Raw genomic sequence first — 16402 nt, forward strand, 5'->3', positions numbered from 1 at the left:
CTAATCTAGTTAACTATTAAATTAAACCAAGAAGAATATTTACCTATGCTCCCAATGAATTCCCATCAATAGGAATAGGAATTTATTGGGTAAAAATGCCATCAAGTTTATCTACTTTTTTACCAATAGAGTAGAATTCAGAAAAGGATTTGCAAATAGATCAATGTTTTCCCAGCTAGTGATAGAGGGGAAAGCTACATGGAATGGTAACAACCATTAGATGAAGAGCAGCAACACTCTATATTAAACTGATATCTTCTTGGTTTCATTGGTTTATAGAGAAAACTCCCTATTATTATTTTGGTGTAGTACTAGAAGAGAAATAATATATTTGAACATTAAGGATATTCTTTGAAATGAACTTGATTTGCCACAAGTTATGTGAAGGCATTTCTCAACTATTACATCTATATTTGCTTATTCAGTACTGTATTTAAATTCTATTTAAATTACTTTCAACATAGCACTTTGTTAAACTTACCACTTAAATAAAACCCTAAGTAGCAGATGAATCAATTCTGAAAATTTGACCTCAAATACAATACAAGCAAAGAGCTTTTATGTTCTGGAATACATTGAACTTGTACTTTTACAGATATTACAGTTGTCCCTTTCTGCTCTGAGGAAGAATAACATCCAGCATCTGGTGCAGCAGAGACTTTCCTGATGGCTGATCTGAGCCACAGCTCTTATAAACACTCCAGAATCCTAATTCCGAGGAAGTCCCACCCCTGCCAATTAATGTTAAAGTTCACGTGAGCAGGAGGTTTCAATTCTCATTTTTCCTGATTTATTAGCAGAGCAACTGCCAGAGTAGAAGTGTATTAGTCATTCAATGGGGAAGTGGAAAATAATGAGACACTTACGGCTGGTGCATTGTTTTGAATCTGCTCAGCTCATATTCTGTTGCATTCTGAAAAGAGAGAAAACAGGCTTTGTTGTTTAAATGAAGTTCATTTTAATCAAGAGTAATTCAAGAAGTGAAATACACGATATATTAAAAAGTGAATGAAGGAAAGACCTGAAAAAACAGTTTTTAGTTTTGTAGCTACATGCTTGTCTCACCTTGGTTAATGCTTAACTTTTTGTTATTAGCCTGTTGTAATATTTCTAGAAAGCTGGTAGCACACATTACATTGCTAAACTGGAATTTTACCAGGCTTGTGGCAGATTAAATTACTCTAGTTAATGAATCATTCAAGAAGTGATAAGCAAGCCTTTTAACATGGTCTCTTCACTACAGAATTTCTTTGTAATTTTTCACTCAAATCAGCAGATTAGTGTAACAATGGCTGACTGGAAGATACTTTAACAATGGCTGGGATATTATTAACCTCATGTTTGCTTTGTTCTTGTTCTAAAGATCTGCATGACATCTCAACCTATGAAAAGCTAGTGATGAAAAATAAATATAATTTGTAGTGTGGTACCTTGGTACATAAAGTGCCCATTCTAATGCTGAACAAGCTAATGCAGGTACTGGAAAGTGTTTCCCCAAATGATTTAAATAGTTTGTGTATCTCTATATACCTTTCACCTCAATGTGAACAAGGAGTTCATGCAGTACTTTTGATGTTCAAGCTAGTGCACAGATTGCAGGCAAACTTCCTAAGTCAGAATTTTAAGTTAGTCTAAATAAAACCTTTTCTTTTTAACTATGGGTTTTTCTTTAGTTCAAAATTTCCAGTACAGTCTCTGGACTGTACTAAGACCAAGTGTAGGACTGCATGTTTTCAGTCCAGAAACCTTCTAATGCTAAAATGCCTTTTCAGCATAGCATTCAGCAGAGAATATGTCAGGCTGAAAACATGTCCATTTAGTAGATGTAACTCCAACCCTCCATCTATTTTTGTGTTGGGAAGAGCAAAGTAATTTGTGTATTTCCTGACATTTCCTAGGTATATCTATAGTGGATGTGAAATCTCTGAAATAGATACTGTCCAGTGAACACAGTGATATTGAATTCACTGTGGTATGACTGATGTTTCCCCAAATCTGTTTTTTCTGAATAATATCCCAGCCATCAGTCCCAAACCAAACTATTTTGCCTTTTCTCATCATCTCATCAGCATGATAGATGGGTTTGTATCAGGCATACAAATGGAGACACTAATAAGTGCATGAGACAAAATAAAGTGGAGGATATGCACATTCTCAGAGAAAACATATTTCCTCAGTCTGTATTTCAATCCCAGTGAATCTCAGCATTTCTTTGGCATAGTTGTTGTGAAAATATGCCATTTCAGACAGTAGAGAAGCCCCTACATTTAATATTTAGCCTGTAATTATACTGTAACAAAAAGCAGCTGCATATCTACATGCAGTGGGTATGGTAATTAGCAGATGATCCAGCAGATCTAGAAATCACCAAATTTCTGAGGAAATTTAAGACTGTATTGAATGGTGTGATTGCCATACAGGCCCATCTGGGCTCCTTTGGCTTCATCAGCTGTAGTAGTGACTCACCAAATTGCCTCTGCATATCAATGACCAGCCGGAGCAGGGCCATTTCCTCCCCTCCTCTTGCACTGTTTAAACAGAGGAGGAGGAGGCAGCTATGCTTTTTGTTGCAACGGTTAGATTCTTGTTCACTCCCTTTTCTTTGCAAAATAGAGTATTTAACCCTTTACTTATTCGTATAAAGATTGCCGGGGTGTAATGGCTTGGTGATTTCAGAGCATCCTTCCAGGATGCTGTTTGCTGCAATGTGCTGCCTAAGCACAGCTGCTGTTCCACACAGGCAAGTGCTGTGTACGGTCAGATCAGGCGCTTTTTAAACTTGCAGTGGAGCTCGGTAGAGAAGGAAGCTATGGATCTAAGTGATCCCTTTATTGGGGAAAGTTTTATTGAGAGTTTTAACCTATTTCTCCTCACCAGGACAATCTTCAATGAGGAGATCAAGCTATGTCTCACTGAGCTTTGAGATGATTGCTTTCTATGGGTCCAGCTGAAAGTTACTTTTTTTCCTTCTTCAGTAAAGTGCACAATTGATTAAAACTAAGAGCTGCTGCTGCTCTTTAGCAGCAGAATTCTGGTCCTAGGAAAGAGTAGAAAAATATCTTGCAAACTCAGCACTTCTGAAATTACATGGTAACTTCTGTAGGAAGATGACTAATGCTTCCAGATTTTAATTAACCATTGCTTCTACTGTTGGTTATGATATACATTGTTAGTGATTCATATTGGCATGAATGGAATAAGTTGCAAATGAGTACGTGTGATAAAGAAGAAGTTAAAGTAGCTTCTTTCCTGGAGGGATTTGAGTTGCCAAATATATACTGAAGAAATAAAGGGACAGGTTGTTCTTAAGGGTTTTTTTTGTGTGTTTGGTTGGTTGGTTTTTTGTGTGTGTTTGATTTATTGTTTGTATGTTTGTTTTGGTTTTTATGTTTACAGTTTTATATTAGAGCACAATTTAGAAAGCACATAGAAAAATCTGTTCTCTTCTAGCCTGCTGTTGATTTCCTCATTTCTATTGGCTGTTTCACTCACCCGACATCAACTTTCTTACTAACTCACTCAGTTCAGTAGCTCAGAGTAACCAAAATTCCTAGCTTGCAGAGCAAGCTGACCAGCTTTGTTCTGCAGATAGCATCCTGGAGTGAGAGAAATGCTGTAGTAGTGCAAATGTTTGAGGTGTGTCTTTGCTCCTTTACTTGCAGGAGCATGTCTTGGACCTGAGCCCATCCTGCTGTAGCTGCCTGCCACCGTGGGTGCTGACAAGGGAGATGCCTTGCATCAAAAGCAGAGAGCAGGTATGACCTGGAGAGTCTGGAGCTGAGGGTGCACAAGTGGGTTTTGTGAATTTTCATCTGGAGAGCTTTAGACTGGCTCATACCCATGGTCTGAGCAGTTTGGCATGTCTGAAGTGCTCTGCTTCTGTGGAGGGAGCAGTGTGGGTGCGGGTGGCTCATGTGCCATGGCTGGGTGGGATTTAGGGCATTTTGCAGTCCTGGGGATTGCTGGTAGGTGGATAAGGGATAGTGAGTGTGTGGAAAGAAGGCAAAGAGAATAGGGCAAAATATTGCAACACAATATGTAGCATATATGACATCCTTGTCTGCCCCAGACATGGCATTTCTCTAAGGAAGTCACAAACATTGCTGTCAGCAGCCATGGGACTGGATGTGTTTTGGATTCCATGTTTGCCTTAGACGTTTTTTGCCACGCTTTTGTGGTTGCCGAGATTGTGCAAAGGGATGGTTTTAATGGAGTTGCTGCCTAAAAAAAGGTTTTGGATGTCTTTGGAGAAGGTTGTTGATAGAGTTAACTTCTGTTTTGAAGTTCATTGAAGTACATTTTTCCCCTTCCTTGCTTTCCGTCCTTTTCTGATAGGCAAACACATGTATGAGATGGTTATAGCTGCAGGTGCAAAGAATACCTTGAACAACCAGGAGAGCTGTGAAGGATCAGTAGGAGCTTGAAAATGTCAGATTTTGATGTGAGTGAGGATGAGGGATTCCTTTGACATTATGATAAACAAACGTAGCGTGTTGCTATCCAAAGTGTCAATATCTGGGCAGTACAGCTTCATGTAAGGTGACAGTCTTGTCATTACTTTATAAAAATTCAGAGCTACATTCTGTAACTTTGCCAGTTCTGAGCATGGACAGCTTTGGAGATTTGTTGCTTTTTGTGGAGTATATGTATATTTGACTGTAGTAATGTATAATGAATTTGACTTCATCCCAATTTTCTTCAGTGATTTTTCTTTGGGGGATGAGGTAAAGACAGATTTACTTGACAAAAAGCAATTCCATTTTGTGATAAAGTAAATGGATAATACAGAAATTCTGTATTCAATGTGACCAAGTTTACGCTAAGACTAGCTAATGAAAACTGTTCTTAAGAAAAACACCTGTAAAGAGCCCTTTTAGGAGATTAGGAGGAATGTACAGCTAAATTTTTGACTCTTGAGAGACAGAGACTTGAAGTATAAATAAAAACTATCTGCATTTAGGAAGTCAATATAAGTAAAAATCTGAAAAGTCATAAAATGGTAATAAGTCATATCAATGATATCCCTTATAAACTGGCATGGCAGCCTATCTGTAATTACTTTGGAATTTCTTAGTCAAAAAATGTAATGGCATTTCTTAATAGACATGTCCTTATGGAATATAGAAATATTTCTGGGGAATAAAAGTAAGATTTCAGTGCTGGCCTCTAGAGACACAACCTGAGATAGAAAATTTTGTTAGTGATATCTGGCAAAAACTGCCAGTGTCTCACACTGAGTAAATAATGGAATAAATGCATAATGGATTTTTTTTTTTCTTTAATAAAGGAGAGCCATGCCCTGAGGGGCTGGGGAAGAAGTGGAGATAAGGTAAATAAAACGGGAGATACTTCCAATTAAAGGTCAGTTCAGAAAGAATGAGAATTGTAATAAGAAAAGAAAGCTGTTTCTATTGTGAATGGAGAATTACTATTTTGAAGGCAATTGGCCATTTTTAAGTGTGTAAAACTGACATCTAGTGGTAGCAATAGCAGTTTGTGTGCACACTGGCTTTACAGTGAGACCAGTTGGCAGAGCAGATTAACAGATTGTAGCTGTATTGCATATTAAAATTACAGTTCTCTGTACTGTAGCTGCGTGTTACAGAGCATTTCAAACTAAATGTTGTTTCTTTTAGTAATACTTCACTTACATAATGTCAGGTTGTGGGTCATCTTTCTTGTATGCGTGGCCTCATGTTAGAGAAGTGATGAACGGTTTAATTAGAGGAGAAAAGGTTGAAAGGGGCATGAGGGTTACAAAAAGGTGAGGCTAAGAGTTACAGAACTTCAGGGTCAATTGGAAACTGCCAGATACCAATCTTACACCTCCTGTGAATGAACAGAAGTCCAGCCTCAGAGATTGATGTGTTTCTCAGGTGTGGCATTACTCATGAGTGTAAGCTCCTTTGGGAAAGGAAGCAGGATTTTATGGCCAAAACTGAGGTCTTACATGAATTCAGGCAAGATATGTGGGTTCTGAATCGATAAAGCATATTGGCATGTACCTAAATAATTCCCATTTTCATTTGCTGAATCATGGTTAATATATTAATTTCTGATTCACATTTTTGTTCAAAGGGCACTTAAAAATATTTTTCTTTTCTCTTTCGTCTCGCTTATGTTTTAGTGTCTTTGAAGAAAAAAAATCTCTTGGTAAAACTCTGCATGCCTGCCCCACTGGGACTTTAATTTATCTTTGCCTCCAGTGCCATTATATACATAATATATAAATTACTAATAACAAGCAAAGATATGCAAAAATGAAGTATCAATTATTTTAAAAATTGTTTTTTAAAACATGGCTTAGGGCACCATACCTACATTCAAATGGTGCAATTTAAAATGAACATGGAAAAATATAAAAGCATAATTCAAATCTGTCTTCCAGATAATAAAATTAAAGAGATCAGCATTAGAAGACTGGGTGAAGACAAAGGCAAATCTGAAGGAAGAAGGACGTGCTTCAGTGAATGTGTAATTAGAAATGGGGGAAAAAACATAGATTATTTTTTCTGGGTTAGCAGTTTGTGGCAAGAATTGTCAAATGATATTGATCTATTTCTGGTTGTAAGTGTTTATTTTACAGTTTTCTTATTTCATAATAACTGTTGGAAATATTTCAGAGATAAAAAATGTTGGTAGCATAATTCTAATTCAATGTGTGTTTGTGCAGTTGTGCAGTTTCAAGGCTGGGGTGAATCATATGCTGCCTCTACATTCCATTTCTGTTACTTTCAAAACATGGTGAATCATATTTGTTGAACACCAATGTTGACATTCTGCAATGAGACTTGAGTCACAGTTATAGAAGTGGTATAAGAAACAGCAGCTGTCATTTCAGATAGGCGAGCCTGGTGCTTTAGTGGGAAAGCAGAGCTGAGCAGCAATCCTGTTTGCTGCTGAGCTCCTCTCTAAGGACAAGATTGGTTGTTAACACTTGTGCCAGCCAGAGGTGGGAGATGCAATCTTGTTTGTCCTGAACCTGGTAATCCACTGCAGGTGCTTAACAGCTCTAATAAGCTTTTGACCTTTTGGGTCCGAGTGGGAGCTGTTGCAGTGACATGAGGCCAATTGCTATGAGCAATGTCACTCTGACTTTGTCTGCACTCCCTGGGGCTTCTTCTTACCTCTTGGACACTGATGCCCTTCCAAATTTGTGAAGCATGCTAGTAGCACCAGAATTGTTAATATACATGATATCTCTAAGATTTCAGAGCAGCTGCCTCTGCGTTTGGCTTATATAAAACCTTGCATAGTACAAATGGATTTGTGTTGCTGGCAGTGGTGGCAGCAAGGGAATATATTCAGGACATGCTTGTTGTAAATAGGACTGCTGGGGTTGGGTTTCTTGGTCTGCTGTGGATTTGTCATCCCTCATAGGACGCTGCTGTTATTTTGTCCTCAGGCATGCTTTTAGTTAAAAAACTGCCAATCTAATATTGTGTTACTAAAAGCTGTATTCAACTTGTAATGGGAGTTTGAGATCTAGATGTTTCTCTTACTGGAATGAACAGTAGAGTACTCTACATTCTTTAGGGCAGCTGGAATTACTTTATTATGTTGATGGAGAACTGTCTGTAGTATTGCTGCTCTAACACTTCAAATTAAATCCAAGGGGTTTTTGGAATTACTTGGTGAAGTGTAATATGCATTGAGCTGTGTGGTTCTGAGGATTCTGTACTGCCTCACCTACCACATATTTTCAGCTATTGAGATGGTAGAAACTTGTTTTTTGCTCAGTTGAAAGATATTTTCTTTCAATAGTAGTACAGTGAACCTCTGTGGTTTGCATTGTTCTGATACTGTTGTTCTGGTACTATTGCAGTAGTACCATTTCACATTCAGAGCTCAGTGAAACCTTGAACTAGCTGTTCTTATATGTGCTATGATTGGGTTCACCTATGGTTTATATGTTTATGACCTAGGGTTTCTAACCTATTGTATACTGTAAGCTGTTTGCTCAGACTTGACTGTCCAAGGCTTTTTGAACCTGTTTTGCTCAATCTCACGTGTGTAATGAATGGTCTTCTTCTTGAAAACCATTCTTCTGCAAGGCTGCAGAAATAGCCTTGTTCTAAGACAGACAGTAAGGTTTGATTTGCAATATAAATCTGTTTATATGGTGCATACAATGGGAAAGGTCATGTTGTTTTTCCTAGAACATGATGTCCCCATTAGTCTAGGCTGACCTGATGGAAAGATGAGAGGTTTCCAAGGTTCTTTCAAAAATCATACTATCTTCCTCATGGTGTAATGTTCTGTGGGCCAGGTTCTGTCTGTATTTGTGTGTCCTTATTGAAAGGACATTTACTGGAATGCAGGAAATAAAACCACTTCCCAAATCTTTGCAGCAATGCACCAATATATGCTTAAGCAAATTAAGTTTTAGTGTTTGAAAGAGGAAGGAAGTTACCACATATAGAAGTAACTGTGACCACCAGAAATGTAGCCTCAGCAAAAGAGCAGCAGAGCCTCTGCTGATGTAGGCTGCAAGATAAGGAAGTCTGATTTCTTTTTATGAAAAAGAGAATTCAAAAGGGCCAGCTGAAATTCTTCCAGTAGAACCATTTATGTCTAAAAATGCTTCATCAATTAAAACAAGTTATTTTTCAGGGTTTCTTTTACTTCATTGATGATTAAGACTCTTTAAAAAATGGTAAAGTTGAATCAATTAATTTCCATATTTTTTAATATAAGGTAAAAGACCCAAATGAGACATGTAAACATTACTGACTTAGTGGTTCCAAAGCACTTTATTTTTACTTTTGTGGGAAGTTTGCAACTATTCCTTCTGGATCAGAGCAAAGGAAAATATTAAAGTGTCAAAAGTTCGATTTTTGTCCACATCTGAGAATTAAGGCCTGGAAAATATTTCTAGTCTGTAGTCAAAATGCCTGCCACCTGAGAACAGGACATGCTGCAGGAAAGTCCTTAGTATGGGGAGTCCTGCTAGAAGCAGACCTGATGCTTTAAGAGCTGACTTTTCCTCAGGACTCAGCCCAAGGTGAGAAGCTGCTGACCCACTTTAATGGTGACACACAGCAGAATTGACACTGTGGCTTCTGTTAATAACCTTGTCTTTGTCAGGGCTGAACCAGGTTTGAGGCCAGCTGCTGCTTCCAACTCCCCAAGTGCTCTTCCAATACCTGCATGCATGTGATTTGAGTCAAGTGGTGCCCTTCTGTGTTTGGCTTATGCTGTGAAAACAAAGACTGTCTCTTGGCTGTGTGATTATGCAGTTTCTTTCTAGTTCATCTTTCCTTTTTGCTATTCGGACCTTCCTTAAGTGAGCAGACATCTCTGCAGGTATGAAAAAGTCCCTTTAGTTCATCTAATTTGCTTACTGAGGGAATGGAAGGAGGCAAGAACTAAAGTGGTTGTGGTGGTGGTGTTTTCGGTATTTGAATATTGAGTTAGTAGGAAGAGTAATGTCTGTACACAAAATCTGAGGCTGAGTCGGTGCAAGATGCTCCGTGCATTGCATTGAAATACAAAAGTCAGTTTTCTGGGTGCTGTTTCCATCCTGCTCTCATGAGAGTCACTGAAAATGACAACAGGAAATAGCCTGTCAGGAATCAATTCTCAAGTCACTGGTAGCTCAGACTGGCAAGGACTCTTTCTTGGGGAAAGTTGAGTCATAATCTTAGTTTAACTGCTGCTATGCAAGCCAAATAAGAAGTACTGTGCTCCCCAGGTGTGTCAGGCTGTTGGGAGCCACCCAGGAGCAGTGGGATCAATCTTGGAGAATCCCAAATATTGGGTGACATTGGACCTTCTGCTCTCCTCTGCTGACCTGGGGCCTGGGAACTGTGCAGATGTGCACCCTGCTGACACTGCCTGCAGAATCAGCTGCCTTCTGCTTTCCTGCATCTAGACAACAAGAAGTGCTGGGAGACAGCTGAGACCAAAAAAGCTGTAGAGAAGGAATAGGAGAATCATCCTACCTCTCTGAGCAAATACTATGGCAGAAACTGTCAGCAACAGTTAAGATATAACAGCATTCTTAAAAGCAAAACCTATATACTCTTGAAAGATTAAGAAAGAACATCTGCGTAATTATAAGCACATTACATTTCATCAAGGCAACTAGAAGTAACAAATCTTAATTACAAGAATAAATACTCTTACTGAATCAGGAAACCAAATGTGGCTTAGTACATGACTGTCTACCCAAAACACTTTGATGGCTGGCTGTCTTCTCTTTGGAAATAAACCACCTCATAAGCTCCTTGAGAATCTACATTAAAGAAAGAATTTCAAATGCCCACACAGAAATGTGCTGAACTACTTGACTTTGAAAGTACTCCCTAGATAGTGGAATAGATTTGCTGTACCTCCTTTGATACTGATTTAGGTTTTTGAGGTAGTGCTTGAGTTCCACTGCTTAGATTTCAATAATCTCAATGGTTACAGCTATCCTGTATAGATATTCTTTAATTCACATAGTCACGAGTATGTAATGTATTTATATCTGTAGGCATGAAAATGAGAACTTGATTTTCTTGATTCACATTACCTCAGCTACAGCAAGCAATATTATTAGTAGTGGGTAATCACTCCAACAGCAAGATCATGACTGCTGCATTTCAATGGCTGAAAGAACTTTGAAAAGGTAGACTTTAAGGTGCTGGCTGGCAGTCATTGCAAGTAGGACAAAATACCACAAATAGTGATAATTTAGGTAAGCAGAAGAGGTATCAAGACTGAACACAGTTAAGACCTGTTACTGTGAAGCACTCATGCCAGGTCTAAGTTGCTGCAAGAACTCAGCCTTCACAACCGTTATGTGTTGAAAAGACTGTCTCCAACAGTGCATGCAATATGTGGTCCTGGCTCAAACAGGAGAAATTATTTCTGCCCCTGGAGAGAAACAACTACATGTGCTTCTATCTGTAAATATCTTCATTCAAAATATGAACAAAATATGTGTTGAATCATAGCAATGAGTCTGGATGAGGCCTTCCAAGGTGGGGAGGAGGACAGGTATAGCACAGAGTAGTCACCTCTCTCCTGGCCTGTGATAGAGAGCAGGGTGCTGCTTAGTGGTTTATAGCCAGGACAGCCCCAGATTTTATGATCCACATCTTGAAGGAGCAAAGCCAAAGGCTAGTACAGTATTACTCCATGCATACCAGTGACACAAAGAGCTTTGCAAACTTTTTCCATAAGCACTCAGCTACAAAGTGTTTAAAGGTATTTGGATTTAAACATCTGCTTTATTTTTCTCAGTTTGGAAATTTGAAGACAGCCTTTAGATAGAGCATTCTCTCCCCCATACCCCAATACCCTGTCTTTCTGGGATGCCAGTAAATTTGTTAGTGTGTTTAAATGGTTTAATTAAAGTATTTTCTGGTTTAATGCAAGCAATAGTGTCTTCTGTCAGTGCAACATGTCTGCTGCTAATGATGCTTCTGGATGATGGATGTTGTGGGGATAGCTATCAAGGTAGAGAGTAACTTAATTTGAGAGGTTTGATTTCCTTTTACTTTAGCTGTCAAGACCTGAACAGTTAGTGTCAGTAAGAAAGAAGCAAAGGAAAAGTTGCTTTGAAAGTTTTTCACTTCCTTTGTTTTTGCACGGAAATTTAACAGTACAATGACCTGTTTGTCAAGTGACTTACATCTATCTAATAGATGTTAGACTGTTAGATGATTTCAATAGGAAAAAGGAGAACTAATTTTGGATACAGGACTCAACATACTAGATGAAAGTTTTGCTGTTCCTGCACATATTTATATTGCTCTACAGACTAGCAGTATGTTAGTGATACAGTATTTGTGGTTTTTATACTTCTGTGTTGCTGCTTAGTCTTTACACACAAACACTTATTTATTTGGATTTCATGCTGGATCTACATATTTAATCAAAGTTCTGGGGTACCCAGCATGTGAATCTTTTGCTTCCCTTTCAGCATGATGAATCTTCATAAATGTAAATATCGATCTTTTTCTCTTGGATACTTCATGGTAGCCAATGAAGCCTGTCTACATCTAAAGTTCTCAAACCTTCAAAGTATTCAGGTTTTATAGTCTTGCTCCTAGGATACTCAGCACTGATTTTATAGCATTAGATACTGTTCAGGAATGCATGTGGAGTACACTTCTTTTTGGCCCATTCTTGAAGTGACCCAAGTTAATTGAGAGCAAGGCAATTAGAGCGGGTTATAAAAATGATGCCAAATGTCATTGAAATTACTCTTCCACTATATATAAATATACATGAATCTCCTTTAGAAAGAACTTTTTCTACAGATTTTTGAAATTTAAATTAGCAGTAGTTAGCAAGCATGGCTCTTGAAATGAAATAAATACCAGAATATATATTTAAAGTGTCTACAAATAAATATTTTTGCTTCAAAGCTTTATAAGTCAATGACCCAACATGCTGTTGACAGCCAAGATTAAATGCTTACAAGAAATTCCAAATTTCCACTGACATACAGACACTCTTTCCTTTCCTGGCAGTTCATGAAACAACACTTGAATTTCAGGATGCTGTCTTTGCACCATTTTGGAGCAGTATGTCTTTAAATCTGTTACCAAGTTTGTGCACAGTTCAGAGTGTGGGGAGAAAGGAAAAGCAGCATGTTTTCTTTGAGAAAAGTTGTGCTGTAAAAGCTAATGGAAGTTTTGGAATGTTAAAAGACAAACCAGCTGAAATACATTAACAGGCAAAGAGCAAGAGAAGAGGTCAAAACTGTGCATGCAAATGTACTTTCACATCCTAGTAATTTCTGAAGATTCACATGGCTTCAAAAATAAGCTTGTTCCAGGAAAACAATACACATACTTTTGAACAGTTCTAATATTAGCCTGTCCTTATAACGGTATCTGGAAGCCAGTGATATTTATGCTGGGATGAGTGTGACCAACATGTTAACTTCAAATAACTTTCCTAACCCCAGTTTCCTTGTGTGTGGGAGTACTTTCTTTTTAGGAAAAAGTCACTGTTGGTTAATTTTGTCTCTTCCTTTCACACTCTCAAACCATCAACTAATACTGAAATTTAGCTTAGAGTGACTATTTCCATTTTTTACATTTAAACGCTTTAATCAAAGTTTTAAAAATTTTTATAGTGCAGAGTAACTATCATGTAGTGTTGTTTATATGCAGAAGCAAACTAGGAATTGTACAAACACTGAACACTCATGCTGCTCTCTAAATGATTTGATGATTTGTGAAAGTCGAGAGGCAATAATGGATGTTCATTTTACATAACAGCCATCCTTACAATTGGGCATATATATTTGTAAAACAGGAAAAAAACAAAATGAGAGAATATTTGAATTTTGATATGTCAATTATCAATTGCTGGCAAATTGTTTGTTTATTAGAAGCTAATCCCCCACTGTATTTAAAGGTTTGTAATGAGTTCAATATCAATGTGAATCCAGTTCTTTTTTAATTGACCATGAACAAAATATAATAACTTTTTTGGATAAAAGTGGGCAGTTTTGATTACTTAAGTTTCTTCATAGTTCAAGAAATACTCTAAGTACCATTTTTAGCATGGCTTTCCACAAAAACTGCTAGCCATGACTACATTAGTTCAATTATAAGTTCCAACTACTTGTAGCTATTTCTGGTGCAATAAAAGTGTAAAAAATGAAAAAAAAAAAACTCTCTAATAATGTAATATGGTGATGAAATGGATGGGTGTTGTTGCTAAATCTGTATTTTTCATTAACTTATTTTTCTTGGAGGGGAAGGAAGCACAGATTTTAAACTTCAGACATGCAGACTTAGAAAACAAAATAAATTAAGAAAATTGTCCATATAAATTAAAGGAATAACCTATAGTGGTGTGTACCTCCTGCATAAACCTAAATAGAAGTGTTGTATTTTAGTCCAGAAAAATAGAACATTGAGTGATAAAAGTAAATTTTATTTACTTAGTACTTTCTACTGCTTTTTACATGTGACTGTAATTAGCCAGTCAAATAATATACTTGCATGGTAAGACCAGATGTTTTCTAAAACACTTAAATAAGGAAAAACAAATTATATTTTCCCTTCTTTTGTATTACCTGGCAAGTAAGAGACCCTGGAATCTCCCACTCCGATATGTTTGTAAAATGACTACGGCTTCCCACTATTATCCATGTGTGAGAGAGGGAGTCTGCAGCTCTTTCAGAAGTGTGTGAGGTGCACAGGATCAGGAGCTGGATGTTGGAAGAGTTGACCTGACTGATAACAAGGCTTTTGCAGAGTGTCAGTGAACCTGGGTACTGTTTAACATGACAAAAGTGGCTCTGTTTGTCTTTAGCTGATTAATATTCACGAGTTGAGGTTACTTCAAGCTGAAGCTCAACAAAGGCAAAATCATATCCAAGAAACTCTTGATGTTGCAACCATACTTCATGTTAATGTTGTGGAAATTCAGCTATTGTCTGCCAATATGAAATGATACCAGTTTTATCTGTGCTGACTAAATGTATGTTTATCACATTTGGAAAGAATGTGGTAGTTTGTGTTGTGATAAAAACCAGAAAAACATAAAAAACCTCCTATGACCTAATTGTTGAGTTCCTCAGTTTTATATATTTTTGAATTTATTCATGAGCACAGTCACAAAAGTCCTTCAAGACCCAACAGAAAATGTAGCTTTACACTGTAAAGTTCAAGAATACTTAATTGGACAGGGAAAAGGAAGAAACGATAACACCATAAATAATGCATGGTACAGTTCTAAAAACCACTGAGATTTTGTCAGTAGGGGACTTTCTGTTTGGAAAGTGTATATATGACCAAATAAACCCCAGGCTTTGGGGATGATACTATTACAGATTTTATTTTTCTTTTTTTTTGTACTGCTTCTTCAAAATTCGGTTCTGTGTTTGTACAGATGCATTTCAGATACTCTGATTCCACCTGAATCAAAAACATTCAGGTAAAATAGTGAGGTTTTGAGGTTGGTTTGTTTGTTTGTTCCAGTGAAGAGCCTCTTTCACTTACAGTGTAATGCTAGTGCATACAGACATTTCTCTAATCTGCTTTTTATATACTACAGGACCCAGACAATCTAAAACACAAATGAAGTGTTGCATTTTCCCCTTCACAGGAAAGCAGGGGTTAAGGGCAAATGTCAGCATTTGCCTTGAGTAGTTCTGAGTGAGTAAAATAGGTCATCTGCTATAAATAGATAACATATGTTTGTAGTCTAATGTCTGTATTTTTTAACCAAAAAATTGTATCACTTGTTCAATTCATTTGTATCTCACCCTACATTCAGATGGTTAAGTACTCTGCCTACTCATACTATGTTGATTAGATGTTCTAGATGTCTAATGGGATGTTTAAGTAAGTTTGATAGAAAATCAAGTTTTTTACTCTGTCAGGGTCATACCATGAGAATTCAACCCCATGGCATTTGTAAGGTTTTGATAATTCTCTGTCTTATGCTTTTCAAGAGCTCTGTTGCAATGGATGCAGATAATAACATCTTTTAAAAGTGTAAATTGCATTCAAGTAGCAGGGGACAAAACAGTTTAACTGTTAAGGGAAAAAGCCCAGCTACATAGGAACATTGGAAGAAATAAATAGAAAAGCAAAGAAACAAAATAAAAATCTTCTCTAGATGGTTGAAAGAATATGAATAAACAATTTAAAATATCCTTTTGTAGGAATTTTGTGCCCATCTGCTTATTAATGTGAAGTCAAATGCTGCAGGTAAGAGTGCCTAGAGAAAATCAAATACCCTAAAAATAGAATCTGTGTTTCTGCATTTGACACACTAATGTGAATTTTGAATAGAATTTACTCTTTGGTATTCTAGAGGCCTAAAATACACTAAATAATTGAAATTCTTATTCTTCTAAACACGGGTTTTGTAGGACCTCTGGGAATTCTAAATTCTTTCCAACATGCCTCTTCCTGAGCACCAGTGTGTGATGTGGTTTCCCAGCAGTCCAACCCAAACTCCAAACCGGATTTCCTAATGGTAAGGTCTGAGCTTATGCACAAAATTGGCACTGGGAAAACTCATGAAAGATCTCTGCAATTGCATTTGTTTTGTTTTTATTTTTTAATGTGGGCAAATTCCATGAGTTTTTAGATATGGAAAGATTGACAAATATTTAATAGTAGCTTTTGAGCCATTCTAGGAATGCCTGGAAGCTTTTGCTCTTAACAGTATGCTGAAAACTGACAGGTTGTGCAAGACCTGCTGATCATTTTAAAGACAATATTACATTGAAATTCTGAAGTCACTACATTAGTAGCAATCTATAGGCTTGGTGTTCCTGTTGTGTTTGCTCTTTTCCCCCTTCCCCTTAGCATCATGCTTATTCAGAGCACATGTCATCCTGCAAAAAACCCAGGATGGCTTCATTTTACTAAGGGAAACTCCCTGACTCTTGGAAACTTCCTCAATGCTTCTAGTTTCTATAGCTTTGCACTGCAGA

The 16402-nt window shown here is 37.3% G+C and overlaps 2 protein-coding genes across 7 annotated transcripts in view; one reads left to right on the top strand and one right to left on the bottom strand.

Moving 5' to 3' along the window:
- The window catches only part of BLNK (B cell linker), an 85787-nt gene that overhangs the window by 56241 nt on the left and 13144 nt on the right, over positions 1-16402 (bottom strand). For both annotated transcript variants that reach the window (XM_041716904.2, XM_012574603.5), the window contains exon 3: positions 867-913. In XM_041716904.2, the coding sequence (XP_041572838.2) occupies positions 867-913 (47 nt within the window). The remainder of the gene's footprint in view (positions 1-866; positions 914-16402) is intronic.
- DNTT (DNA nucleotidylexotransferase) overlaps positions 1-16402 on the top strand; it is a 146502-nt gene that overhangs the window by 14916 nt on the left and 115184 nt on the right. For 2 of the 5 annotated variants that reach the window (XM_072931135.1, XM_072931137.1), the window contains exon 1: positions 1265-3755. The gene's annotated coding sequence lies outside the window, so the exon portion shown is untranslated. Of the gene's footprint in view, positions 1-1258; positions 3756-16402 lie in introns of those variants that run through there. The other 3 variants (XM_072931136.1, XM_072931138.1, XM_030276146.4) reach the window with 3 other exon arrangements.

Source organism: Taeniopygia guttata, chromosome 6, assembly GCF_048771995.1.
Source record: "Taeniopygia guttata chromosome 6, bTaeGut7.mat, whole genome shotgun sequence".
Lineage (NCBI taxonomy): Eukaryota > Metazoa > Chordata > Aves > Passeriformes > Estrildidae > Taeniopygia > Taeniopygia guttata.